Source organism: Siphateles boraxobius, unplaced genomic scaffold, assembly GCF_051911475.1.
Source record: "Siphateles boraxobius isolate OS27281-9 unplaced genomic scaffold, OSU_SipBor_1 12, whole genome shotgun sequence".
NCBI lineage: Eukaryota > Metazoa > Chordata > Actinopteri > Cypriniformes > Leuciscidae > Siphateles > Siphateles boraxobius.
Genome location: NW_027508722.1, coordinates 10906321 through 10929753, shown reverse-complemented (window position 1 = coordinate 10929753; position 23433 = coordinate 10906321). Strand labels below are relative to the sequence as shown.

The following is a 23433-nucleotide window of genomic DNA, read 5'->3' as shown; positions in this document are numbered from 1 at the left end:
CCAAGTCAAGTCTCAAGTCTCTGAGCTAGAGTCCAAGTCAAGTCTCAAGTCTTTGAGCTAGAGTCCAAGTCAAGTCTCAAGTCTTTGAGCTAGAGTCCAAGTCAAGTCTCAAGTCTCTTGTGGTTATAATAAGTGTTGCATCACGTACAGCGACCCATCCAGGCTGCTTAGAACACTGCATAGCTATAAGGAATTCAAAGCATGTAATATGTTATTATGACTCCTTTATCTATTAGCATACAGTATCAGTTTTGATTTTGGTATATAATCAGTGTAAACAGGCTATTGCAACATGACAAAAACACCAAGAATGCTTTACTTTTAAGTTAATATCTGTATTTTGCCTTTTAGCTTGAACATACAGTACAGGACAGACCAAAAATTGAGGTTCTGAAAAAAAAGGACTCCCTTGTCTGTCGCTGAATTATAATGAATGGCCTTAGCTCTTATTGTGCTGGCTCTGTGGGGCCATAAGATCAAATATAGAAAATGTTATACCTCACAGCACTAAAACTTACAAAGTCCTATTTAGTGCAAAACATCACAGTGTAGCTAAATGCAAAACACTATTGCAACCAAATGATGTGAGATATAGGCTAGGCTACTATCCACAAAAATTTTATGATCACACTTCCTTATGATAGAGTTTGATTTCTGATTGTTCGAGGGGGTCTTACATGCTGTCTTACATGCGTTTCATGGGGCACACGCTAGCACACACATGCAAAGTCTCTCGCTCTCTCCCTCTCTGCCATGCGTGCAAAACACGGTTTGGAGCGCAGTATGTGCAAGCTCTTGCTCGCTCGCTCTAGATTCCGGGAGATTTGAACTAATTTGCGGGCATCTGGGAGCCGCTTATAGAGGCCAAAGTATAATTCATAGTAATGTGAATAAGAATTAATGTTAAACAGGTAAATAATTTCATTTAGAAGTTCATGTAACGGTTAAAAATTTTAAATAATACTTAAAAGGTTAAAAGCATACTATAATTCATGTGCTTGTAGATTTGGTAAAAACAGTGTACTGCCTCTTTAAGAACAGGCCAACTCCGACTACATTACGTTGATTCTTATTATGTGACTCAGATATTGAGAGCTGTGGAAGCGAACGGTTTTCTTCCCTTCTAACTGTTAACTTATAGCTATTTCCATTAAGAATCTTTTATTTTATTAGCAATTAGCAGCCCACATTTTCTTTTGTAAATCGGAAACCAAGGAATAAAAACCGGAGATTTTCATCTTTTTTTCAACAACGTTTCTGAAGTGGATTTATTGAACTGTGTAGCTGAGCTTACAATGGACACTGCAAATGGAACTAATTGCTTGGAATAATGTTAGATATTTATTATTGTAAGCCATTGCACTTCTCAATATTTCAAACCTTTACACTGCTATCAATAAGCGGGAGACTCGGGATGTCTGCAAAGCTTACGATGAATGGCACAGCAGCGGCCGGTGCAGTCGACATGTTTGTTTGTTGTCCTCTCATGTGTGGCCGCGCGGAGCCAATACGTAGTATGTGTTACGTAGGCAGGTTATACGTAACGGAGGGAGGGGAATAACAGCGAGCTCATCAGACGTTTCCTAAAAATAAACATTGTTCACGAGTCCCGCAGCTCGAGTCCGAGTCAAGTCTAAAGTCTTTCGAGGACGAGTCTCAAGTCGAGTCTGAAGTCACCCTGTGTGCGACTTAAGTCGCACTCGAGTCCGAGTCTCAAACTCGAGTCCCCATCTCTGCTCTGAAGTCACGTTGGACCCTGAGAAATTTTGTGAGATTTTCCATGTTTACAGTCGGGACTGGTTGTTTGTGAATGGAATCTGATTGTTTGTGGTGTGCCGTCTTGGTCACATCGTGGCACTCCACATACTATAGGGGCAAAACTGTTAATTTTTTTATTTTTTATTGTCATGCTTATGGTATCTTACATTTTGAAAATCTGATAAGATTTTTAAATATTTTAGTGTGGGCCAGCCTCAAGATGAACCCAATGGTGACTCTGAATCTTTAAAATTCCAGCTGCTGGCTGGCTTCCACGCCTGTCCTGGTTTGGAATCAATTCCTCAACGTTTCGACCGGCTGCACCTGATCTATTATGACTTTGAATTTTGTTGCATAATAATGTTCACACTGACACAAAGACAAAGATGCACACACACACAAGTAGTACCTGGGGATGCCTGCGAGGTATGCAATAAGTCGTCTAAGGTCCTCCTGTCGTATTCTGTCATGGTTACTCCTGGCTGGAAATGTAAGGACTGGCCCTCCTCGACGATCTCTTCCACCTGCGAGTCAAATAAACACACTATTTGTTTAGCTGGAACAACAACATTTCTGTCACTCAAGCATTAGTAAAACAGGGCAATGTCTAATCTCAAGAAACGAGTCCAACTAGCATACCTACTGTATATAGTGATGCTTTGGAACACCGTGGCCTACTTATCAAAGTTGACCACACATTTCTGAGTACAACTCTTTGGCTATCTGCAATTTTTGTCTAATACAGCATATGATGCCTCATTTCATTGCTAGAGTAATACCATTGGTGAATATTGTTATTGCATATCAACTTCCATTAAACTCTCTTTTAAGTGCAGGGATGGAAGAAGGGCAAAATTGGAAAAGAGTTTTATCTCTACTTAGGCAAGCTGAGCTGACGATAAGCAAGTTGGCCTGCCAAAGATTAAGATGTTCGTAAGCTATCTGGGTCAGCAGCCAGCTAAACACTCACTGCATTCCCTAGTGATGCTGCTCTGCCTTTGAGCTCACATATCTGAGAGTGTTAATGACTGTCACTGCAAATAAGTTTCCTCTTGTTAATATTCATAGGAATCTGGGCCTTTGGATAAGAAGCAAACACTTCTAAATAAGTGGTTTGGAATGTAGTTGTAATGGTCTTGTTCTGTTTTGTTTTGTTTTGTTTTGTTTTCGTTTTCATTTATTGCCATGTTTCTGTTAGGTTTCTGGTTGCAGCAACAAGGAAACAGCATTTCTGTGCAACAGACTTTATTAACAATAAACTTAAACGTACAGAAACGCTTGGGAGACTAGGAAACAGGACAGCACAACCAGCTTAACATTAAAATCGACAGCCACTGAACAGGACAAAACACAGGGCTTAAATACACAGAGCAGATGAGGGAAACAAGACACAGCTGGGACAAATTAACTCAGTGACAAACCATAGTAACAAACAGGCTTGGAAAGATTGAACTAATGAATGAGGAGTGGCTAGAAACTGAACACAAAGAACATAGAGAAAGTCCAAACACAAACAGAAATGTGACAGTTTCGTTTTGCGAAACATTTTGAAGCTCTCTGTGATTGTTAGTTTCCATGGGTATTCATTAGTTCCTCAACTGTTCGTATTTCTTTGATTGCACTGTTTGTGTATATAAACCCTTAGTTTTTAATTGAAATGTAAATTTATTTCTGTAAATTTTCAGCAGCATTTACTCCTGTTCTCAGTGTCCCATGATCAGAAATTATTCAGCAATATGCTGATTTTTCACTCATAAAAGTGTAAGGTGTAAGGGTACATGTATTCGTCCCGAACTGTCACAGTATGGAAGTAACAGTTTGGTGCATACAGTCAGACGATGAATACAGTCAGTTCCAGGCCTTCCTCACTCCAATCCAGAAGGGGTCGCGTACATGATGCAACACTGTTTACTAACCGCCACAACAGGAAAAAGAGCAGATGAAGAGACGATCTATGCACCAACCCAAAACAATGCAGCGTCACAATTCAACAACTCATACTGTGCCCTAAAAGTATGCACTTTTCTGTGAAGAAAAAGTACATCATTTTGAGTGTGTAGCAGAAGAGTAGGCAAGCTTTGGGACATAATACTTTGTCATCTTTAACGGACAGCTCTGTCGCTTAGTTACGTTCATCCAGTAGCCTTTCAAACTGCCCTGTCAATCATCTTGTCACAGTTCAAATTCTCCACATGCAATTTTATTTAATTTCCTACCGTTTCGGAGAAAAATGTACTAGTACCACGTTGATTTACCAGTGGTGGGTCTTTCATATCGAGACTCTCCTCATGAGTTTGCTATTTGTATAATGATGCATTTAAAAGTTAATGACCAACCATATCATTACAAAAGGGCGAAGTTAAATATAATGTACTGTAAATAAATATAGTATATATCAATATAATGTGGATAACGTTGAATAAATAGCTTTTCCTCAGTTTTGACAATGATAATTAATCACTTAAACCCCTTGATCTAAACCTCTCTCTTCAACCGTCGGACTCGCACATCCTACATGTTTGTAGGTTTTTAGCACTTTTTATTTGTGTTTGTAGTTCTATTTGAATCCTTGTCCAACTTGCAATGGGTTGTGGGCAATATTAGCCGTTAGAGTGTGGAGTATGCAGAGAATGCAGCACAAGAGTTCCTGTAACTGTACCGAATTTGTACTGTAGGACATGTAAATGTACTGAATTCGTATCAAATCATCACCCCAAAACAACAGGTACATACTGAACCGTGACTTCGGTGTACCGTTACACCCCTAGTTTTTAACAAATATAAAATTCAAAACAACAGCATCTATTATAAATAGAAACATTTTGTAACATTAATTCTGTTATGAATATGACAATGTTTATGTGTTTGGTCTTGATATAGATGTATAGATATGCTATGCTGCTGCTGTTATTGCTGCTGCTGCTGTTGATTATAGCTGCTGCAAAGACACACAACATGCTACACTGCCATTAGACACACAACATGCTACTGTGAGCAATCAAGACATGCTGCTGCATACATGACATACATGAATCACAGTATACTGCAGATCTATACAGGTGGAGCTGGGGAAGGTGGAGGGTTTCTGAAAGCACGCTGCAAACTGCAACAGCAAACGATAGGCATACATTTGATTGCTGAGCAACAACCTCACTGGCTACTTGGTACAGTGGGAACCAATCAGCTCTGCCCTATAGAGAATGATGTGATTGCAAGCAGATTGTGTTAAGGGCTTATCAGCCAGTAACATCTAGGGTTTCATGCCAGAACTTGATATAAATGTTTTACTGTTATTGTTTATATATATATATATATATATATATATATATATACTGGATCCTGCATCCTTTTCTTTTCTCAACTGGCTCACCTGATAGGAAGGCCACCTTTTCTTTAAGGATGGGAAGAACTTCAATGGCCTTCATGTCTTCATTTCTATGAAACCCTGTAAGGAATCAAAAGCAGGTCAGTCTCCAGAACACATGATGACAAACACATTCATTCACACAACTTGTAAACAGGAAAAGCAACACATGATTTAATGTATTCATAGTTTGATGAGACTACATTTATGAATCAGCAATCTGACAGGGTATGAATGACAGGGTAATAGCTGAAACATGCCCAGTCATATTCCGGTCGTATTTTTATTTACTTCAATGCGTTTAAATGTCTTTAATTATATGGTGTGGCGTCAATAATTTATCTAGTGCTCTATGTCATGGCCTCCCCAGTCAGAGATAAATGCCCTCTCCTCTCCAAAACTGATCTTCATTCTCTCTCTCTCCCCTGCCTACTCACCAGATGGCAAGATCTTAATTCACCCACGGCTTTGCCAATGCATGTGCAAATATAACATGCTAATGTGCTCTCATTGACACCAATCTCTCTCAATATAACGTGTCAAAGTCTTGCATTAAAAAACTAAAGAAAAAGGGCAAACATATCTGTCTAAAGAATGACTGGGACTGATCATCTGGAAAGCACTGTTGTTCTGCTTTAAGCATCTTGTTGCTTACATCTGACTAATATATCACACGAACTTCTGATTAATATATATATATATATATATATATATATATATATATATATATATATTTATATATATACAAACATTATTTTTGTGTCTGTGTTCGTGTTCGTGTGTGTGTGTGTGTGTGTGTGTGTGTGTGTGTGTGTGTGTGTGTGTGTGTGTGTGTGTGTGTGTGTGTGTGTGTGTGTGTGTGTGTGTGTGTGTGTGTGTGTGTGTGACGTAACAGAGACTCAAGACAGGGATAAAATCAGTAGCTTCTTTATTTAACACAGATGAGCAATGAGCAATAAGCAATACAGGTGAATATGATAGATATGTCAGTTTGCAGAATGCAGATGAATAATGGAATGATACTGACAGTCTCTTTATTGCAGGTGGAGTGGAGATCGTGGATGGATGAACGGATGACTGAGCACACACCTCGAGGAGGAACAGGTAAGTATCCAATTTGACACAACACTGAACAGGAGATGCTGGAGACAACAAGGAACAGGAAGACGATGCAGAGAGGTAACGTATACTTTGGGAACTTGGAGTCAACAGGAAAGTGAGTCCTTTGCTCAAACAAGACCAGTCGAACTGACTGTGTGCTTATATGCAGAGGGAGATAATGAAATGTGAAGCAGGTGTGATCAGTCCTTAGGTAGTTTCGACAGCTGCAATTGGTTGATTGTGGAGCCTGTACATAACTATTTTACATATTTACTCAAAAATAATTAAAAAATATTTTGCAATAATAACGGTATAATTTTGAAACTGATAAGAATAACTCCCACTTCAGGCCAATCTGGTATTTTTATATATTTACCAATGCCAATGCTCAATATTGACTGGTTAATTGGCCTGGTCAATCTAAATCTGATAGATCTAAAAGTTTTTTTTTTCTTTCTTATTATTAAGCCTATTATATTTTTTTAAGAACCCCAATGCATAAATAAATAGGCTATGTACAACTCAATTATGTTTGATCAACTGTAAAAATAGCTATTTTTTGTAACAGAGAGTGGAGGTTGGGTTTCAAATTGGCAGGGCTGGATGGGTGAATATTTGCATGTTAATTTGAGGTTAATTTTTTTTAAAAAGCCACAGGGAAATAAAATTACCATATCAATCCAAGCACAGTACAAATTCACACTCAATATAATGGTACAGTTCACAATAGGACAACAGACTGTATACCACACCGTAACATGATCTTATCTGAGATAAAAAAAAAAAATATATATATACAGACATACAGATATCCTGATATATATCCTGATAGCATCACTATACTGCACTATTCAGAGGTAGCTAACAAGACCTGTATAATGACTGTGCTCTTCTTGAACCAAAAAGAAGTAAACAAGACCAAAGCCTGGTAAATACAATCATGGTATCTGGGTCAACATATTGCTATGCAGCTATAAAGGCCAAGTGTATGCAGTGTTTGTCTGAATTTATTTATTTATATGAACTCGACTATCACTTATATTATCATTATAAATCATGTTCCTAGTTCAGCTATCTAAGATACTCTTTTGAATTGCTAATTGTTTATCTTTAGACATACATAAACTGCGTACACATATTTTTCTGTATCAGTGATCCAACTGAAAGGCATAAGGGTGCAGTGCACATTTGCACACTGCTATTGATTTCATTAGCTTTATGAGGGAGTCAGCAGAAGTCAGGCTTGATTGGCCATCATAAAGCATTATGTCACTGGGCTAAATTGGCCACTGCTTCCTGGCATAAGGTTAAGGTTGTCTGCAGGGAGAAATAATGGCAAGGGCATGTAGTATTCGTGGACTTGTGTGTTGTATATGTGTGTGTGTGTGTGTGTTATTCCCCCACATCAATGACCTCATCACAATCCAATATCCGCATAACACTTACACTGTTTGCATGTGGGCTTGTGTGTCCTACACCCCCAACCCCCCATATATATATATATATATATATATATATGTCATACATGTATAAATGTGTGTGTGTGAGTTTTAAGTATGCATTCTATTTTTTCAACTAATTTACATTCAGCTTACATGGGTCTTCTGCTGGCACTGTAGTAGTTCCAGTGGCCATAATACAACAGAAACCACAATCCTATGTAGGTACTAGTGAGTTAAAATGTTTTGAACAGAGACCTACTACCTAACTGATCATTACTTAGGCACACTAAACACTTCCAAATGTATCCGTATACATTTTAAAACATATTTTTCTTTAAGTTTTGACTTTCCGTCTACACGGACACATTTACATTGTACATTTATTCATTTAGCTGACGCTTTTATCCAAAGTGACTTACAACTTTGCTATATATGTCAGAGATCGCACGCCTCTGGAGCAACTAAGTGTCTTGCTCAGGGACACATTGGTGTCTCACAGTGGATTCGAACCCGGGTCTCTCACACCAAAGGCATGTGTCTTATCCACTGTGCCATCAGCACCCCCAGAGACAGCAATTTGTAAAAACATTTTTGTAAAAACATTCTCCAAAGTAGAAACATTTGTTTAAAAAAATGCTGCTTGTTCAATTTACCTAATTAAAATGAGCTAAAGCAACACAATTGCTGAACATTTTATCACATCCTTATTTCATTGTTCAGCCCACTTAGATATGTAAAACGAAAGGTTACTTAATTAATTTGTGTTGGGACTACAATAATCTTTTTTTTTTTTCATTAATTTAAACTGCATGGGTGGATTTTAATTTCCAGCATGCTTTGCATTGGACTGAACTGGAAAAGTAAATGTTGAAATTTAGTGTTATTTTATGCATTTTTGAGTAGTTATTTTATGCAGTTTTTATACAAAGACCTGTTAGGGTTTACTGTTTTTTATATTGGACATTTACTGTTAATTAATCTGTTGTTGATGTTTTTGTGGTTACCATGCCACTATGTCAATATAGTGATAAATTAAAATGTATGTATTAAATTAAGAAATTAATTGAATGTAAACACTTTAAAAACACTTCTAGTCAAGTCAAGTCAAGTCCCCTTTATTTATATAGCGCTTTTACAATACAAATTGTTTCAAAGCAGCTTTACAGAGATAACAGGAATGTAAAGTTGTAATAGTATTTTTAAATTCAAAATTAAATGTTAAATGTCCCCAACTAAGGAAGCCAAAAGCCACTGGCGAATGAAGGCGAAAAAAAAAGGCGACAGTGGCAAGGAACCAAAACTCCATCAGGTGACAGAATGGAGAAAAAACCTTGGGAGAACCCAGGCTCAGTCGGGGGGTCAGTCCTCCTTTGGCCAACAAACCAACAGTGTATGATTATGATTCTGGTGAGTATGATTCTAGTGACACATGTGATCCATTCAAAACAACCAAGAAGGGTTGTATTGCCATTGTTGTGCATGCTATCTACTTTCCAGTCTCTTCAGAATTTTGCAGTCTTGTGAGCACAAGAATTCATGCAAATTCAATTAATTGCGGCAATATTTGCTGCAGCTTGTGTTTTTCTTATTTCCCAAAAAATGTTTGCAAAAACATTTGAGCTGAGGGGGAGACAGCAGCTAACAAGCAGTTTTTAGAAAACGCTAAGGACAGAGAAAACTTCAACAATAATAACAACAACAAAAAAATAAAAATTTTCATTTGATCAGAATTAGTGTGTACACAGACTTGTTCTTCACAGACAGATCACCTTTCAAAGACACTTTTACCATAACCAGCTTAACAAGCTTTAACATAATAAATCAACAAAAGATAAAGCTACCTCTTCCTTTAAATTGTGTAATACGTGATTCTATACAGACATTTATTTTGTTATGCTAGTTGAAAGTCTACTCATATCCTGATAGCAATCACTATGTTAAGCGGTCTAAATGTATTTTTAAAATATATATCGTCTGAGGAAGGCGTAGAACCATAAAATGTGTGTTCAATCATCGCATTCGGTCCAAATTAAATGATAACATGTGTTCCCTATCAGTCAACGTGTGTTTGCGTACCACTGCGCAGCCTGTTCACACACATATCATTCACATACGCTGGGCAGACTGTTGTTTACGCTCGTTATTTTAGAACTGTTACTCACTCTACTGTAAAGTTTTCTCATGATTTAATCAAATAACGTTGTCTCTGGTAGTATCGCTTCTGGTCTGTGCAAGTTATGTGTTTTGGAGGACGCATGGCTTTGGACGCGATTTGCAGAGAGGATGGGATTGTATGCTTTCAATGCTAGCAGGCCAAAGTTAGCATTTTCCAAATCACCTATTGCACTTTTAAGTTTTTGTACAAACAAGCGACAAAATTTCACAGGACACTTTGTTGATTGCTATTTTTGTCAGTTTCTTCATAGCTTGGTAGTTTCTTGGCTGCTCAACTTGAAATCTCATTGGCCCAAAATCCTGCTACAGAAATGTATATAAATCACCAAAGCTGGTGCTCTGATTAGATGTGATGTGTCATGTCACAATTACAAACCTCTCTCGCCCAGAATTCTCAGCACAGTTGACACATTTGTATAACATTCCAAAGAGCTCTGTTATCAGCCCCACAGTGGAAAATAAAACCATATCTGGCCAGATCGGGGCGGTTAAGCAATGAGAATGGTTTGACCCAGTGGTGGAAAAGCGGATGTAGATGGTTAGGTTTACAACAGCCAAAATGTACATTACCAAAAACCTCCTCCATTCAAACAACATTGCTCTGGAAGAAATACCCCACCAAAAAAAAAAAAAAAAACATTTCCTCTTGGTCTTCCAGTGTCAGCTTTCATTATTTACACTATTCACAGGGACGTTACAAAAAGTGCTGATCAGTAATAGGAGACACCACAAGCGGAGCACAATCATAATATTTAGTTGTGGCCAATGTTCATAGCTAAAAGCTAGCACAATCTAAAAGAAATTTCTAATTCTGCGGAAAAGCTGTGCCAAATCCAGTGAAGCTTCTGTGGCTCAAGGAAACTTAAGCATTTCCTGCTGTTGTAATATCCTACAACAACAGGACCATGGGATTAACTTCATATCACTCAGCAGGCAAACTGATTTAATGACACTTAGTGTCTGATGTTTTCAAAAACACCTAACTCTCCTTTGACAGTCTGGGACAGAGTAAAAATAATAATCAGCTTTGCTAATGCTTCCTAAATTAACTGGTCTGCCAAGCGTGAAATGCAAGTTGTCAATCAACCCTGGGGTCCTGTAATCCATATTAATGACAAAACTGAATTTGAACACTATGGCTGTGTCTGAAATCGCATACTTTCTTGAGTATACTTATTTAGTTTAGTTAATTATTTAGTTAATTTAGTTAAAAAGTAATTACTTCACGATCGCTAAAAGAGTGTGTTCTATATAGTATGAATGTGTGTAGTAACAATGTAATCTGGACGTACTACATTCGCCATGTTGTCATTATCATGTGACCTTTCAGCATCAGTTGTGTTGCTTTCACCACCATCCATCCCGTGGCCTCATGGTATAGTAAAATGTTCATCGTATGCACACTTCAGAGTCTCGACGGAAGAAGTAGGTCATCCGGGGACTTTTTGCCTACACTTTTACGAGTACTGTTAATTCGGACTTACTTATTTTGTCACATTCTTTTTTTCACCTACTATATAGTACAGAAGTATGCGATTCGGATGCAGCCTATCACTGTATAACTCAACAAAGGAAGTAATACTGGAGCTACATGCAAGGAAGTGTCACGCCATTCTCCTGAGTAAAACAAACTGTATTTATGATGCCCAGAGCAAGTCATTCAGCTAGTCAATAGTCATTGAAAACATCCATGCATTTTGACGGGTTCGATCACTCAGACAGCCGTGCCCAGAGTAAATGAGGCTGTTAATATTCAGTTCACAGGCAAAATTGTGAACAGATGATGCCCTGGTGCCGGACAAGTGTGTGAACCTGACAAGCATTTAATGACATGACTACACAGAGTGCATGTAATGAATAGAAATTTGGTGCAGCCTAGCGGTTAATTATGTAGATTGGTAACCAAAAGGTTGCAGGTTTGAATCCCACAAAGGGATTCAAGTGGCTGTCAAAGGGTATCAAACTAACTTCAATTTACAGCCAATGATTTGCATGGTGTATCATTACATGGGTGGTACTGAAAATCAAAAAAAGATTTAGGATAGACTCATCTTGTCCATTCCAAGATACAATAAGGTGCATGTCTCTTCGAAGACATCACATTAAGAGAAAAAATATTTTTATTACATAGACAAATATACAGTATGATGTTCTATTCACTGTAAAGTGGTCAAGAGATAATCACAAAGTTTAAATGAGGGAAAAAATGTTTTATCGGCCATAACATCTGTAGATAAATAGCGCAGACACTGAAAAAATATGAAACTTTCGAGTGTGCATGTGTTCCCTCACGCTATCAGATGGAGTATACTTTAAAAAAGGTTATGTGATCATCTAAGTTTCCTTTACATTTTTTTGTAAGGCCTGAAACAGATCAGACACGAAATCATTTGTAATATTCATTCAATAATCCAAACCCTCACCCAACAAGCAAACTATGAGTTAGAGAGTTTCTGTAGAACTACTCAAAATTAACATCCAGATGCAAAGAGGCACTTGGTACAGGCACAGGTACCATAGCACACAACACATCAGCAAAATAAAACTGTTTTACAACCCAAAATATTTTTTACTTTATTCTTTACAGACTAATAACAGAATTTTCCCATCTTGTGATTTTCCTTACATTGTTTTGCTCACTGTGTAGTAAATCAAACTATTGGAATGAATGTTTTAGAATTGCATACCAAAGTTAACCAACATCACATGTAGAGTGTAATATCTCAACAACAACAACACAATCATTTATCCAACCTTGATTGATCCCTCCCCTGAGTTTTGACTAACTCCACTCCACATCTTTTTTGCCTATTTTTGCACTGAAGTTTCTTCGATTACTGATGTTGCATTGTTTGCTGATTGGACTGTCTACCTGTGTTTCAAATCCTGCCAGTGTTTTGACTATGATTATCTGCTGTGTGACTTCAGTAATGTATACTTCGGCCTTAAGCCTTGTTTATACTTTCGCCTGGCTACGAACCACAAGCCTATGCTAAATGCACGCACTCCTGCCCAAACAGACGAGGCGTTTATACCACAGATCTGTATAATGAATGGATTGCTCATTGCGTTCTAAACTGCTATCAGGAGCAACGGAAGTGTTGGAGCGGCCATCTTACTATTCCTTACCGACAGAGGGCATCATTGATTTACAGCCAAAACATTGAACTAAAATCATCCGATTTTCAGCATCTTAGTCTCACACGAATAGTTTTACAATATATGTATTTTGGCCTAAATTAGTGCTGCTGATTAATCATAACGCAAGCCTATGCGAATATATGACGCAAAATGCTGCGATTTCATATGAAATAGCCTAAACAAATTAGGGCTATTAACGCAATTAACGCAGCATCTGTTAATTTTTGTCATCATTTGGCTAGTGTTACTATTGGCTCTTATTCATGCAAATGCTTTTAAACCATTCATGCGCGAGCAAACAAAATAGAGCGCGCTGCCTGTGAATGTCCAGACTGTGACTCACAGAAAGACGCAAACCAGTATCATGCGTGCGCACAAGACAGCTTGCCAGAGTACAGTTCTCTTTCGCGCTTGAACGAACAATAACACACACAATTATGCCAAAATGTCTTTTTATCGAGTATATTCATAAATTAAGAGTCGTCTTATGATGAACGTAAAGAGTTGTGACTCGTGAGAGAATGAGGCGCGTGTGAGACTTGATGTCAAGTCAAGTCAAGTCATCCTCATTTATATGCTTAGATGCTTTTGCGCATGCGCGTGCGATCTGTGTTTGTGTTTGGAGCTCCGTCGAATTGATTCATTAATCGCTGATTTTCTTCTTTACCACTCATTTATAAACAAGCACTTTCTATTTTTATATCATGTGAACTTATCCTCGACACTATTCCTTATAAAAAACAATCGGATTGCTTTGATATCGCTACTTAGATCCAACTTTCCGAATCTCGGCTACTAGCCTTTAGCCCGCTAGCATTTCACGCGTGGCCTCGCGCCTATCGACCCTCTCATTTTACACCCGTTTGACTGAAAGGATACGTGTTATATCCATCATTTCAGTCCTAAATTAGTAGTGATATTGGTAGTATCACTACTAATTTACTGTTCATCTGTTATAATGGCGAACATATCGGATGTGTGTCTAACGTTACCTCTGAGTGCAGGTGAGGACACATTCGAGCTGGTTTCGGTACGATTGGAGCTGGAGTCGGTGGAGAAACAGATCCGCGTTCTGCTGGTGAAGCAAGCCGAGCTGCGAGATCGGCGATCAACGCTTGAAACATCACGCGCCGATGCTCACAAGTCAGTGGTTAGTAACTTTTTGACTCCGACTTCGTCTACTCCGTGCGTTTCTCTGCCCAGGAGGACGCGATCATCTCTGCCTTCATTCACTCCGGCACCGAGGCAACACCACGGACCCTGGGTGATCCCACAGCGGAAGACACGAGCCAGGACCAGACCAAGGACTTCCCCCCCCTCCCGGTCTTCGAGATCTCCACCCGGAACCGCTTCTCCCCTCTTCGCGAGCCGGAACGTGACGCCGCCGTGATCATCGGCACTTCCATGGTCCGTCATGTCCGTGCTACCTCAGGTAAGCGTAAGGTGCGCACTCACTGCTTTCCTGGTGCTCGTGTTCTTGATGTCGCTGCACAGATTCCCGAGATCCTGAACGGTGACGAGCGCGTCGGAGCTGTGGTCCTACACGCCGGGACGAACGACATCAGGCTGCGGCAGACGGAGGTTCTGAAGAAGGACTACAGAAGCCTGATCGAGACGGTTCGCAGCACATCGCCTGAAGCAACGATCATCGTGTCTGGACCGCTTCCCACGTACCGACTAGGACAAGAAAGGTTCAGTAGATTATTTGCTCTAAATGAATGGTTAATGTCATGGTGTAATGAACAGAAACTGCTCTTTGTAAATAATTGGAATCTGTTCTGGGAGCGACCTAGGCTCTACCGTGCTGATGGCCTGCACCCCAGCAGAATCGGAGCGGCTGTTCTGTCGGACAACATCTCCAAGACGTTACACACCATATGACTAGTAAGTCAAAGTCCAAATCACAGTCTTTGCTGTCCCAACTTAATTGATATAAGTAGTGTAGAACATTATATAGAAACTGTGTCTATTCCTCGCTTAGTGAGGCCAAACAATAAATCTAGTGTAGGATCTAGCAAAAATCTTATTGTAATTAAACCAGAAAATCTAAATATCAGTGAACAAAAACAATTTCTAAAGCTAGGTCTTCTAAACATTAGATCGCTCACACCTAAGGCGGTTATTGTAAATGAAATGGTCACAGATAATAGTTTCGATGTACTTTGCCTTACTGAAACCTGGCTTAAACCAAATGATTATTTCGGTCTAAATGAGTCCACTCCACCAGGATACTGTTATAAGCATGAGCCCCGTCTGATCGGTCGTGGCGGCGGTGTTGCAACAATCTATAGAGATATTCTTAATGTTACTCAGAAAACAGGTCACAGGTTTAATTCGTTTGAAGTACTTGTGCTAAATGTTACGCTCTTAGATGCAAGAAACAAATCCATATTATCTCTAGCCTTGGCTACCCTATATAGACCTCCAGGGCCCTATGCTGATTTCCTAAAAGAGTTTGCATACTTTCTCTCAGATCTATTGGTCAATGTCGATAAAGCAATAATTGTTGGAGACTTTAACATACACGTAGATAATACAAATGATGCGTTAGGGACTGCGTTTACAGATCTATTAAACTCCTTTGGGGTCACGCAAAACGTCAGTGGTCCCACTCATCGTCTAAATCATACACTAGATTTAATTATATCATATGGAACCAATCCAACTGATATAAATATTATACCGCAAAGTGATGATCTCACTGATCATTACATGGTAACTTGTATAATACGTACTGCTGAAATTTGTCACGTTGCGCAACGTTATCGACCAGGCAGAACAATCCTTCCAACCACTATAGATAGATTCTCAAATAGCTTACCTGATCTATCTCAGCTGCGCAGTGCACCCAAACAAACAGATGAACTAGAGGAAATGACTAGCAGTTTGAGCACCATGTTCTCTAGTACACTAGATATTGTTGCACCAATTAGATTAAAAAAGGTAAGAGAGAAAACTAAAGCACCATGGTACAACAGTGCTACGCATGCAATCAAGAGAGAAACTCGTAACTTAGAGCGTAAATGGAAACAAACTAATTTAGAGGTCTTTAGAATCGCGTGGAAAGACAGTATGTCACGTTATAAAAAGGCTCTAAAAGCAGCAAGAGCTGAGCATCTCCGCAAACTAATAGAAAATAACCAAAATAATCCAAGGTTTTTATTCAACACCGTGGCTAGACTAACAAATAAACAAACATCACCAGAGCAAAATATTCCATTACAATATAGTAGTAATGATTTTATGAATTACTTCAATGAGAAAATAGAAAGCATCCGAAACACAATTGTAAATATACAATCCTCTATGATGTCTTATGATTCAGCCTCAATTATGGCCCCTCTAGAACAACTACACCGCTTTACAACTATAGGACAGGAAGAGCTAAATAAACTTATCATTGCATCGAAACCAACAACATGTTTATTAGATCCAATACCCACTAAACTACTGAAAGAAGTGTTACCTGTAGTCGAAGAGCCTCTTCTTAATATTATTAACTCGTCTTTATTTTTAGGTCATGTTCCAAAAATATTCAAGCTGGCAGTAATAAAACCTCTCATTAAGAAACCGCAATTAGATCCAAATAACTTAGCAAATTACAGACCCATCTCAAATCTTCCATTTATGTCTAAAATACTAGAAAAAATTGTGTCCGCTCAATTGTGCTCTTTCTTACAAGAAAATGATATCTATGAAAAATTCCAGTCGGGATTCAGACCGCATCATAGCACAGAAACTGCGCTAGTTAAAATTACAAATGATTTACTTTTAGCTTCTGACCAAGGCTGTATCTCAATACTAGTTCTACTCGATCTAAGCGCTGCGTTCGACACTATCGATCATAAAATACTCCTGGATCGACTACAAAACTACACTGGTGTTCAGGGACAGGCATTAAGCTGGTTTAGATCTTACTTATCAGACCGTTACCATTTTGTCTGTCTAAATGGGGAAAAAATCAAAGATAACGTCAGTAGACTATGGAGTACCGCAAGGATCGGTGTTAGGCCCTCTGCTATTCTCAATATATATGCTGCCACTTGGTAATATTATAAGAAAACATGGAATTAATTTCCACTGTTATGCTGATGACACTCAATTATATATCTCATCACGACCAGATGAAAACACTAACTTATCTAAATTGACAGAGTGTCTAAATGATATAAAATGCTGGATGACGTGTAATTTCCTGCTATTAAATTCAGATAAAACGGAGGTATTACTTATTGGTCCAAAAAACTACCCACAAAATCCCTTACAATACAACTTTAATTTAGAAGGATGTCCTGTTACTTTATCCACTACAGTAAAAGACCTGGGTGTTATACTAGACCGCAACTTGACTTTCGAAAATCATATTTCATATATTACAAGAACAGCCTTTTTCCACCTTAGAAACATTGCTAAGCTACGCAACATGCTATCTGTTTCTGATGCAGAAAAGTTAGTTCATGCATTCATGACCTCGAGACTAGATTACTGTAATGCTTTATTAGCTGGCTGTCCTACATCCTCAATCAACAAGCTACAGTTAGTGCAAAATGCAGCTGCTAGAGTTCTTACTAGATCAAGAAAATATGATCATATAACACCTATTTTATCATCTCTACACTGGTTACCTATTAAGTTACGTATCAATTACAAAGTATTCCTACTGACCTATAAAGCCCTAAATGGTTTAGCTCCTGTGTATTTAACAGACCTTCTATCGCCATACAATCCATCGCGCTCTTTAAGATCACTAAATTCGAGGCTTCTGGTCATTCCTAGGATATCTAAGTCCACTAAAGGAGGGAGGGCGTTCTCGCATTTAGCTCCTAAACTCTGGAATAGCCTTCCTGATATTGTACGAGACTCAGACTCGCTGTCCCAGTTTAAAACTAGATTAAAGACGCATCTCTTTAACCAAGCATTCACTTAATGCTTAACCTTTGATACTGCTGAATCAGTTCGAATGCATTAACATTATGAACATCAGCTATGCTAATTATTTCCCATCTGCCTTTCTGCTGTTATCTCGGGACGCTAGTCCCGAGGTAAATAGCGTTCGTCAGCTCCAGTTTGTATCCAGCCTCTCACGGAGACTTCAGATGCCCCAACGCCTGTGAAGAGACGACTCGACGCCTGTGAAGAGACGACTCAAAGCCGGCGATATGTTATGCCATAAATTAATACTTGATTAACTAACTGTATTTTTCTATGTACATTTCCGAAATGCAATTTCTGTAAAGCTGCTTTGAGACAATGTGTATTGTGAAAAGCGCTATACAAATAAATTTGAATTGAATTGAATTGAATTATATAGCGCTTTTAACAATGTAGATTGTTTCAAAGCAGCTTTACAGAGATAAACATATAATTTAAGGTAACAGAGATTGGTTTGGTTTTATAGTGGTTCTTGAAAAATGTTTTTTCCAGCTAAAGCTAGTTTTGATTGATTCACTTCCGCCTAAATGATCATTTGTCAGCAGCGGCTGGTCTTAAAGGGACAGTATTTTTATCCAGACATCAATGGCTTATTGATAATTATAGGCGTTATCAATCATTTAAGTTAATTGATTAGTACACAGACAGTCATTCAGTGTAAACTTTTTATTTTATTTTATTTTTTATATTATATTATTTTATTGGCAATAAGCAATATTGGCAGTATGACTGACCCATTACTTATTCATTCTGTCCAGTTTAGGCAACTTTTAAAATAGATTGAAGGACACAATCAACTGTAGATTGATATAATGTAGCCAAATAAACACACTAGCCGTCACAGCTCAATTTACAAAACTGTGGGACTGATTCAAATGATTCTGCCAATTTAAGCCACAATGAAAACAAAACGATTGAACAGTGTATATTGACTGGAACTGGCAGGCGCGGTCGGAGGGCTTCGATGTGAAACTTCTCATGCTGTGTGTGGTTCTGGTAAAACAAGGTAAGCAATATGGGCCTCCACCCTAATCATGTATGGATGGAAACTTCTGGCTGTGTGTATGTCTGTGTGTATGTTGGCTGGTGCTAGGCTACATTTCCTTTTTTTTTTGGCTCATGTCTAAATATAGGCCAGCCTCAGAGGTAAGGATGTGCCACTTTCTCAGCTTTGGGGATTGTGATTAAGCAGGCCAGTCCTCGGCCATGCCTCTGCGCACCAAGCCCAGTTCACATCTCATTCTGTCAGTCCACATCAATCATGTTAAATCAGAGACATAGACCTGATGGAATAAGGTGAGAGGTATTAGCAGGCAGTTATCTTAAGGTCTATGACCAAAAGGGAGTTGGAGGTGAAGATTCAATACCCAGATCAGTACTTCTAGAAACACCTACTTCAAGAAAATAGGGCTCAACTGATTCCAATGTATCCAATGTGCAGTCAATCAACCAGTTGTTTATTTACCAAACAATTTATCAGCCTATGAGATATAGACCACCCATTTACAATTAATTCCTGTTACTAGACATACAGTATGTAGCCCTATAAACCCATAAGAACATTTATCTTCATGAAACTACTCAAGCTTCACCCACTGTTTACTTAAGCAAATTACACACAGAACAGGTACGAGCGCAATGGACAATGAAAATTAGCAAATTGGCAACGTGCAGTATTACAGACCAAAAACAATAATAAACATTCCAGCCTGGAAACGCACATTTCAAAGTAAAATAACTGGCTATAAAAGTGTTTTTCAGAGAAACGAGTATGTGAATTTAGAATGTTTTCTCAATACATGCAAACATTTTATGACATTTTTATGCTTTAGTAAAGTTAAAAAGTTACATAGAGCACCTTTAAACATCTGATCGCTTCATTATATCATTATTGTTAAATTTCAAATGCGCCTGAACAGTATGTCGGAAATAGTTGCTGTGCAACAACTCAAATCATTCTGATTAAGTACAACTGACAGTTTTACTGTCAAAAAGAGGTAAATTCTAGTTGTAAAATAATTATGTGTATTCCATAGCTAGAAAAAAAATCTATTCTGATCCAGGACTGTGCTGGTTTGGTAATGGTCTAGCTGGCCTTGTTTGTACCCTAACGTTTTACAAAGCCGTGTTGGGAATTAGAGGTAGACCAAACGATACTGATTACTAAAATTTGAAAATATGTCCGATAACTGAATAATAATATCTTTTTCAAATCAATAATACAAACCAAAATGTTAATGTATGTTTTCACCTGTTTCAAAACATTGTGCAACTTTCTCTCGATTCACTTAAATCTTGATTTACTGGCATTAATATTTGCAGTGGGCTAACCACACCTTCAGAAATACGGTATTAACTGACATCCGAGGAAAGAGAAAGTAATTTTTCATTCTAGATGCAACCACAATGTTCTAGTCACACTATAAAGACTTCCCAGACTAAATCAGCAATTCAGCGTAGAGTTCAAGCTGCCATAATGCAAGCCAACAGAGTTGTCTGCCAACAATTAATTATACGTAGCATTTATATTTTGGATTTTTCTGTGGTTGAGAGATGGCTAAGAAGGTATATGAGCTAAAGCCAGCTCATTTTTCACACATCAGCGCCTCCCAACACAGTTCGCACCTCACATGACTTATGGACCCCTCGCCCAATTCTCCCGTTTATGGGCTGCATTTCTCCTCCTCTCTTCTGCTTCTCCATTGGCAACCTTTACCGACCCATTCCCATCCTCGCTTTTATGGTCCTTGTTCACAAGTCTTGATTGCTTGTTGTTTTACAACCAGTGAGACTCTGCAATGGCTCACAGTCTCAACAGGGGAGCACCAGACATGTTGAGACAGGGTTGCACAATCACATGTCCCTTAGATATGACAGAAGCATTGAGGAAAAATTCCCCAGACATGAATTCATTTCACACTGCCATCCTTATGACAAATTGACTTCATTTCCCAGAGCTAGGCAGTTATTGAGAAGTTGGTATAACATAAAACTGATATCTGATTAGCAGGGAAAGCCAGAATTGCTGAAGAAACAAGTCACACAAATCGTATACAGTATTTTGATTTACATTCGTTGATTGAAAATAAATCAATTGAAGTGGTGGGAAGTAATGTTAATGTGTCAACGTCAGTTTGAGTCAAACCAAACATACTGGGAAAACTACAAGAGAGCTCCACATGGGTTTGCAAATAAATTATTTACCTTTTACTCGTGCAACAAACAGCTCAAGCTGCTCCTCTACAATAATGCCTGCTTAGGCTTCAATGATTTTACAATAAACAACTGCAATATTCAGTCTCTACACAAATCACATTTCCTAAAGCCCTTAAATCTGATGACTGGTAAACAGCAAGGAGTCAGAATTTCGATCCTGCCCTATTATACAGTACATTAGCAGAATATTTCATTTACAGTCATAAATTGCATTTGCTCGCTGAGATTTAGGGAAACAACAGAAAATGAGATGCAATGAATATTTATACTTTTATTTATTTAAAGTAATTAAGCAGATTGGTCTCATTGAGATATTAATCTCTTTTACTAGAGACAACTGTCCAAGAAAGGCAGCAACCAAATTCAGACCGTATAAAAGAAAATACTACATAAGACTACATATAGATAGGTAAAGAAAACAGGTCAATAAAAAAATAATTTACATTAATTACAATTCAAAGATTCATATTCTTTAGATTTAACAATGACAGAAATTGTTCCAAGAAAATGGTCCATTAAACTTAAATGCCTTTTTACACATTTAAGACAAAACTAGGAACAGTATCTTGAGACTTTACTAAACCACATTTGTGCATCATAAAAACAGATAAATAACTGTTTACCATCCTAAAATAGTATTACAAAGTGTTACAACAATTTACAACAATTGTTACATATAAATGCAATACTATGTAGAGTGGGAAAGGGTTTGTGAATTAGTAATGAACCTAAATGCCCCATAGAGAGCATCTACCGTATGGAAACGAAGAGATGAGGCATTCTTATACAACATATCACTATAGTAAAGAAATAAATGCAAGAAATAAACAAAAAAGTGTGTCAACCTACTTTATCAATACAGTCATTGAAGAAAAATAAAATTATGAAGTGCTCCTCTATCACAACTGTAGACTTGTTGGATGATCTAGGGAAGCAACTGTCATACTTCAATCTCTACTCTAATGAATCACACTTATCGAAGCCTCTAAAATCAGACAATTTTTAAGAAGAAGAATACCTGAGAGTGGGATGAGTCTCAATCCCGTTTGAGCATATTGCCAAGAGTGGCTATTCACAAATGTTCCCATTTTACAGGTAAAATAATAGCCATCAAACTACAGATATTGCATCTATTCCCTAAGTTTCTGGGAAAGAGGAGTCGACTTTAGGAAAGTAAGCTTTTAAACTAATGGCCAAAACAAAACAAGAGGGCGTTGCCAGTCTTATTCACTGCAGCCATTCACTCTGTGTCCCCAGCAGGCAAGATTTACTGGTGTTCCTGTGTGTTCTAAAGCTCTGGGGCTCTGAAGCCGGGCAAGCACTCAGAGTGTGCAGATTTATGATGGAATAGGTTTTGCTGATGGCTTCTAATCCACCTGTTAACTCCCAAACCCCCTGTGCACACACCCCTGTTTGGTACACCCCTGTACCAAACATCTTGCAGAGGTGCTGCTTATGTACAAGATTTATGCACACATAATGTATTTGCCTTGAACTTTGATCAGCTAAATAAAAACTTAAAAATAACTTAAACTCATTATTATTAGAGTAAATTTGATCATCCACAGGGGCCTGCAGGTTTTATACATCATAGAGATTTTAGGTTACCAAATTTAAAGTTTTGCAAAAGGGATTCTGGTGAGGAAATCCAGCAATATTTCCCATTACTAGGAGAGAAAGAACATAAAGGTTTATTGTTTATTGTGAAGATAAGGTAAGGTAAGATGTTATTTTTCTTGACTACAGATGGTCTAAATCTCAAAACCGCATTTATTGAATGTTTATGCTCTTTTTATTATTGACGTTTTATCTGAACATCAAAATTTTTTAGATTTCGCTTAACAATTTTTATGTTAAATTCTTGCTATTTGATTGGATAATAGAAAGATGTTGTTTTAATTTGAAGTTAAAAGTATAAACTAAATGCTGCTTGAGCAGAATCATTCAATGTGAATTAATAGAATTGCATAGTGTAATTCAGATATAATCAGATTTATCTTTTTGACTAGGACTCGATTATTTGACTTGTCTGTCATTGTTTTATAGTGTATGTAGAATAATTGATTTAGTGACATCACATTTTTTTAATTGGCATATTCTACAGATTGTACTTATCTGTACTAATCAAATGATAGCTGGTCCAAATTAACTTGGTTGGGTGCCTCAGGTAGGGAGTTGTCCTACCCCTTTTTATCTTTTTTTTATTTTGAGCTATAACAACTAAATTAACAAATTTCCATTTATTTATCTTAATAATATATTGAACGCTCACTGCTAGTGATTATCCAATACTGCTATAATTAG

The 23433-nt window shown here is 37.9% G+C and overlaps 1 protein-coding gene across 7 annotated transcripts in view; it reads right to left on the bottom strand.

The window, feature by feature from the left end:
- The window catches only part of triob (trio Rho guanine nucleotide exchange factor b), a 195716-nt gene that overhangs the window by 100668 nt on the left and 71615 nt on the right, over positions 1-23433 (bottom strand). For all 7 annotated transcript variants that reach the window (XR_013195894.1, XR_013195895.1, XR_013195893.1 and 4 more), the window contains 2 exons: positions 5129-5203; positions 2168-2282 (listed from right to left, as the gene is read on the bottom strand). Coding sequence is in view for 3 of the 7 variants with exons in the window: in XM_077207603.1 (XP_077063718.1) it covers positions 2168-2282; positions 5129-5203 (190 nt within the window). In the remaining 4 variants the exon portion in view is untranslated. The remainder of the gene's footprint in view (positions 1-2167; positions 2283-5128; positions 5204-23433) is intronic.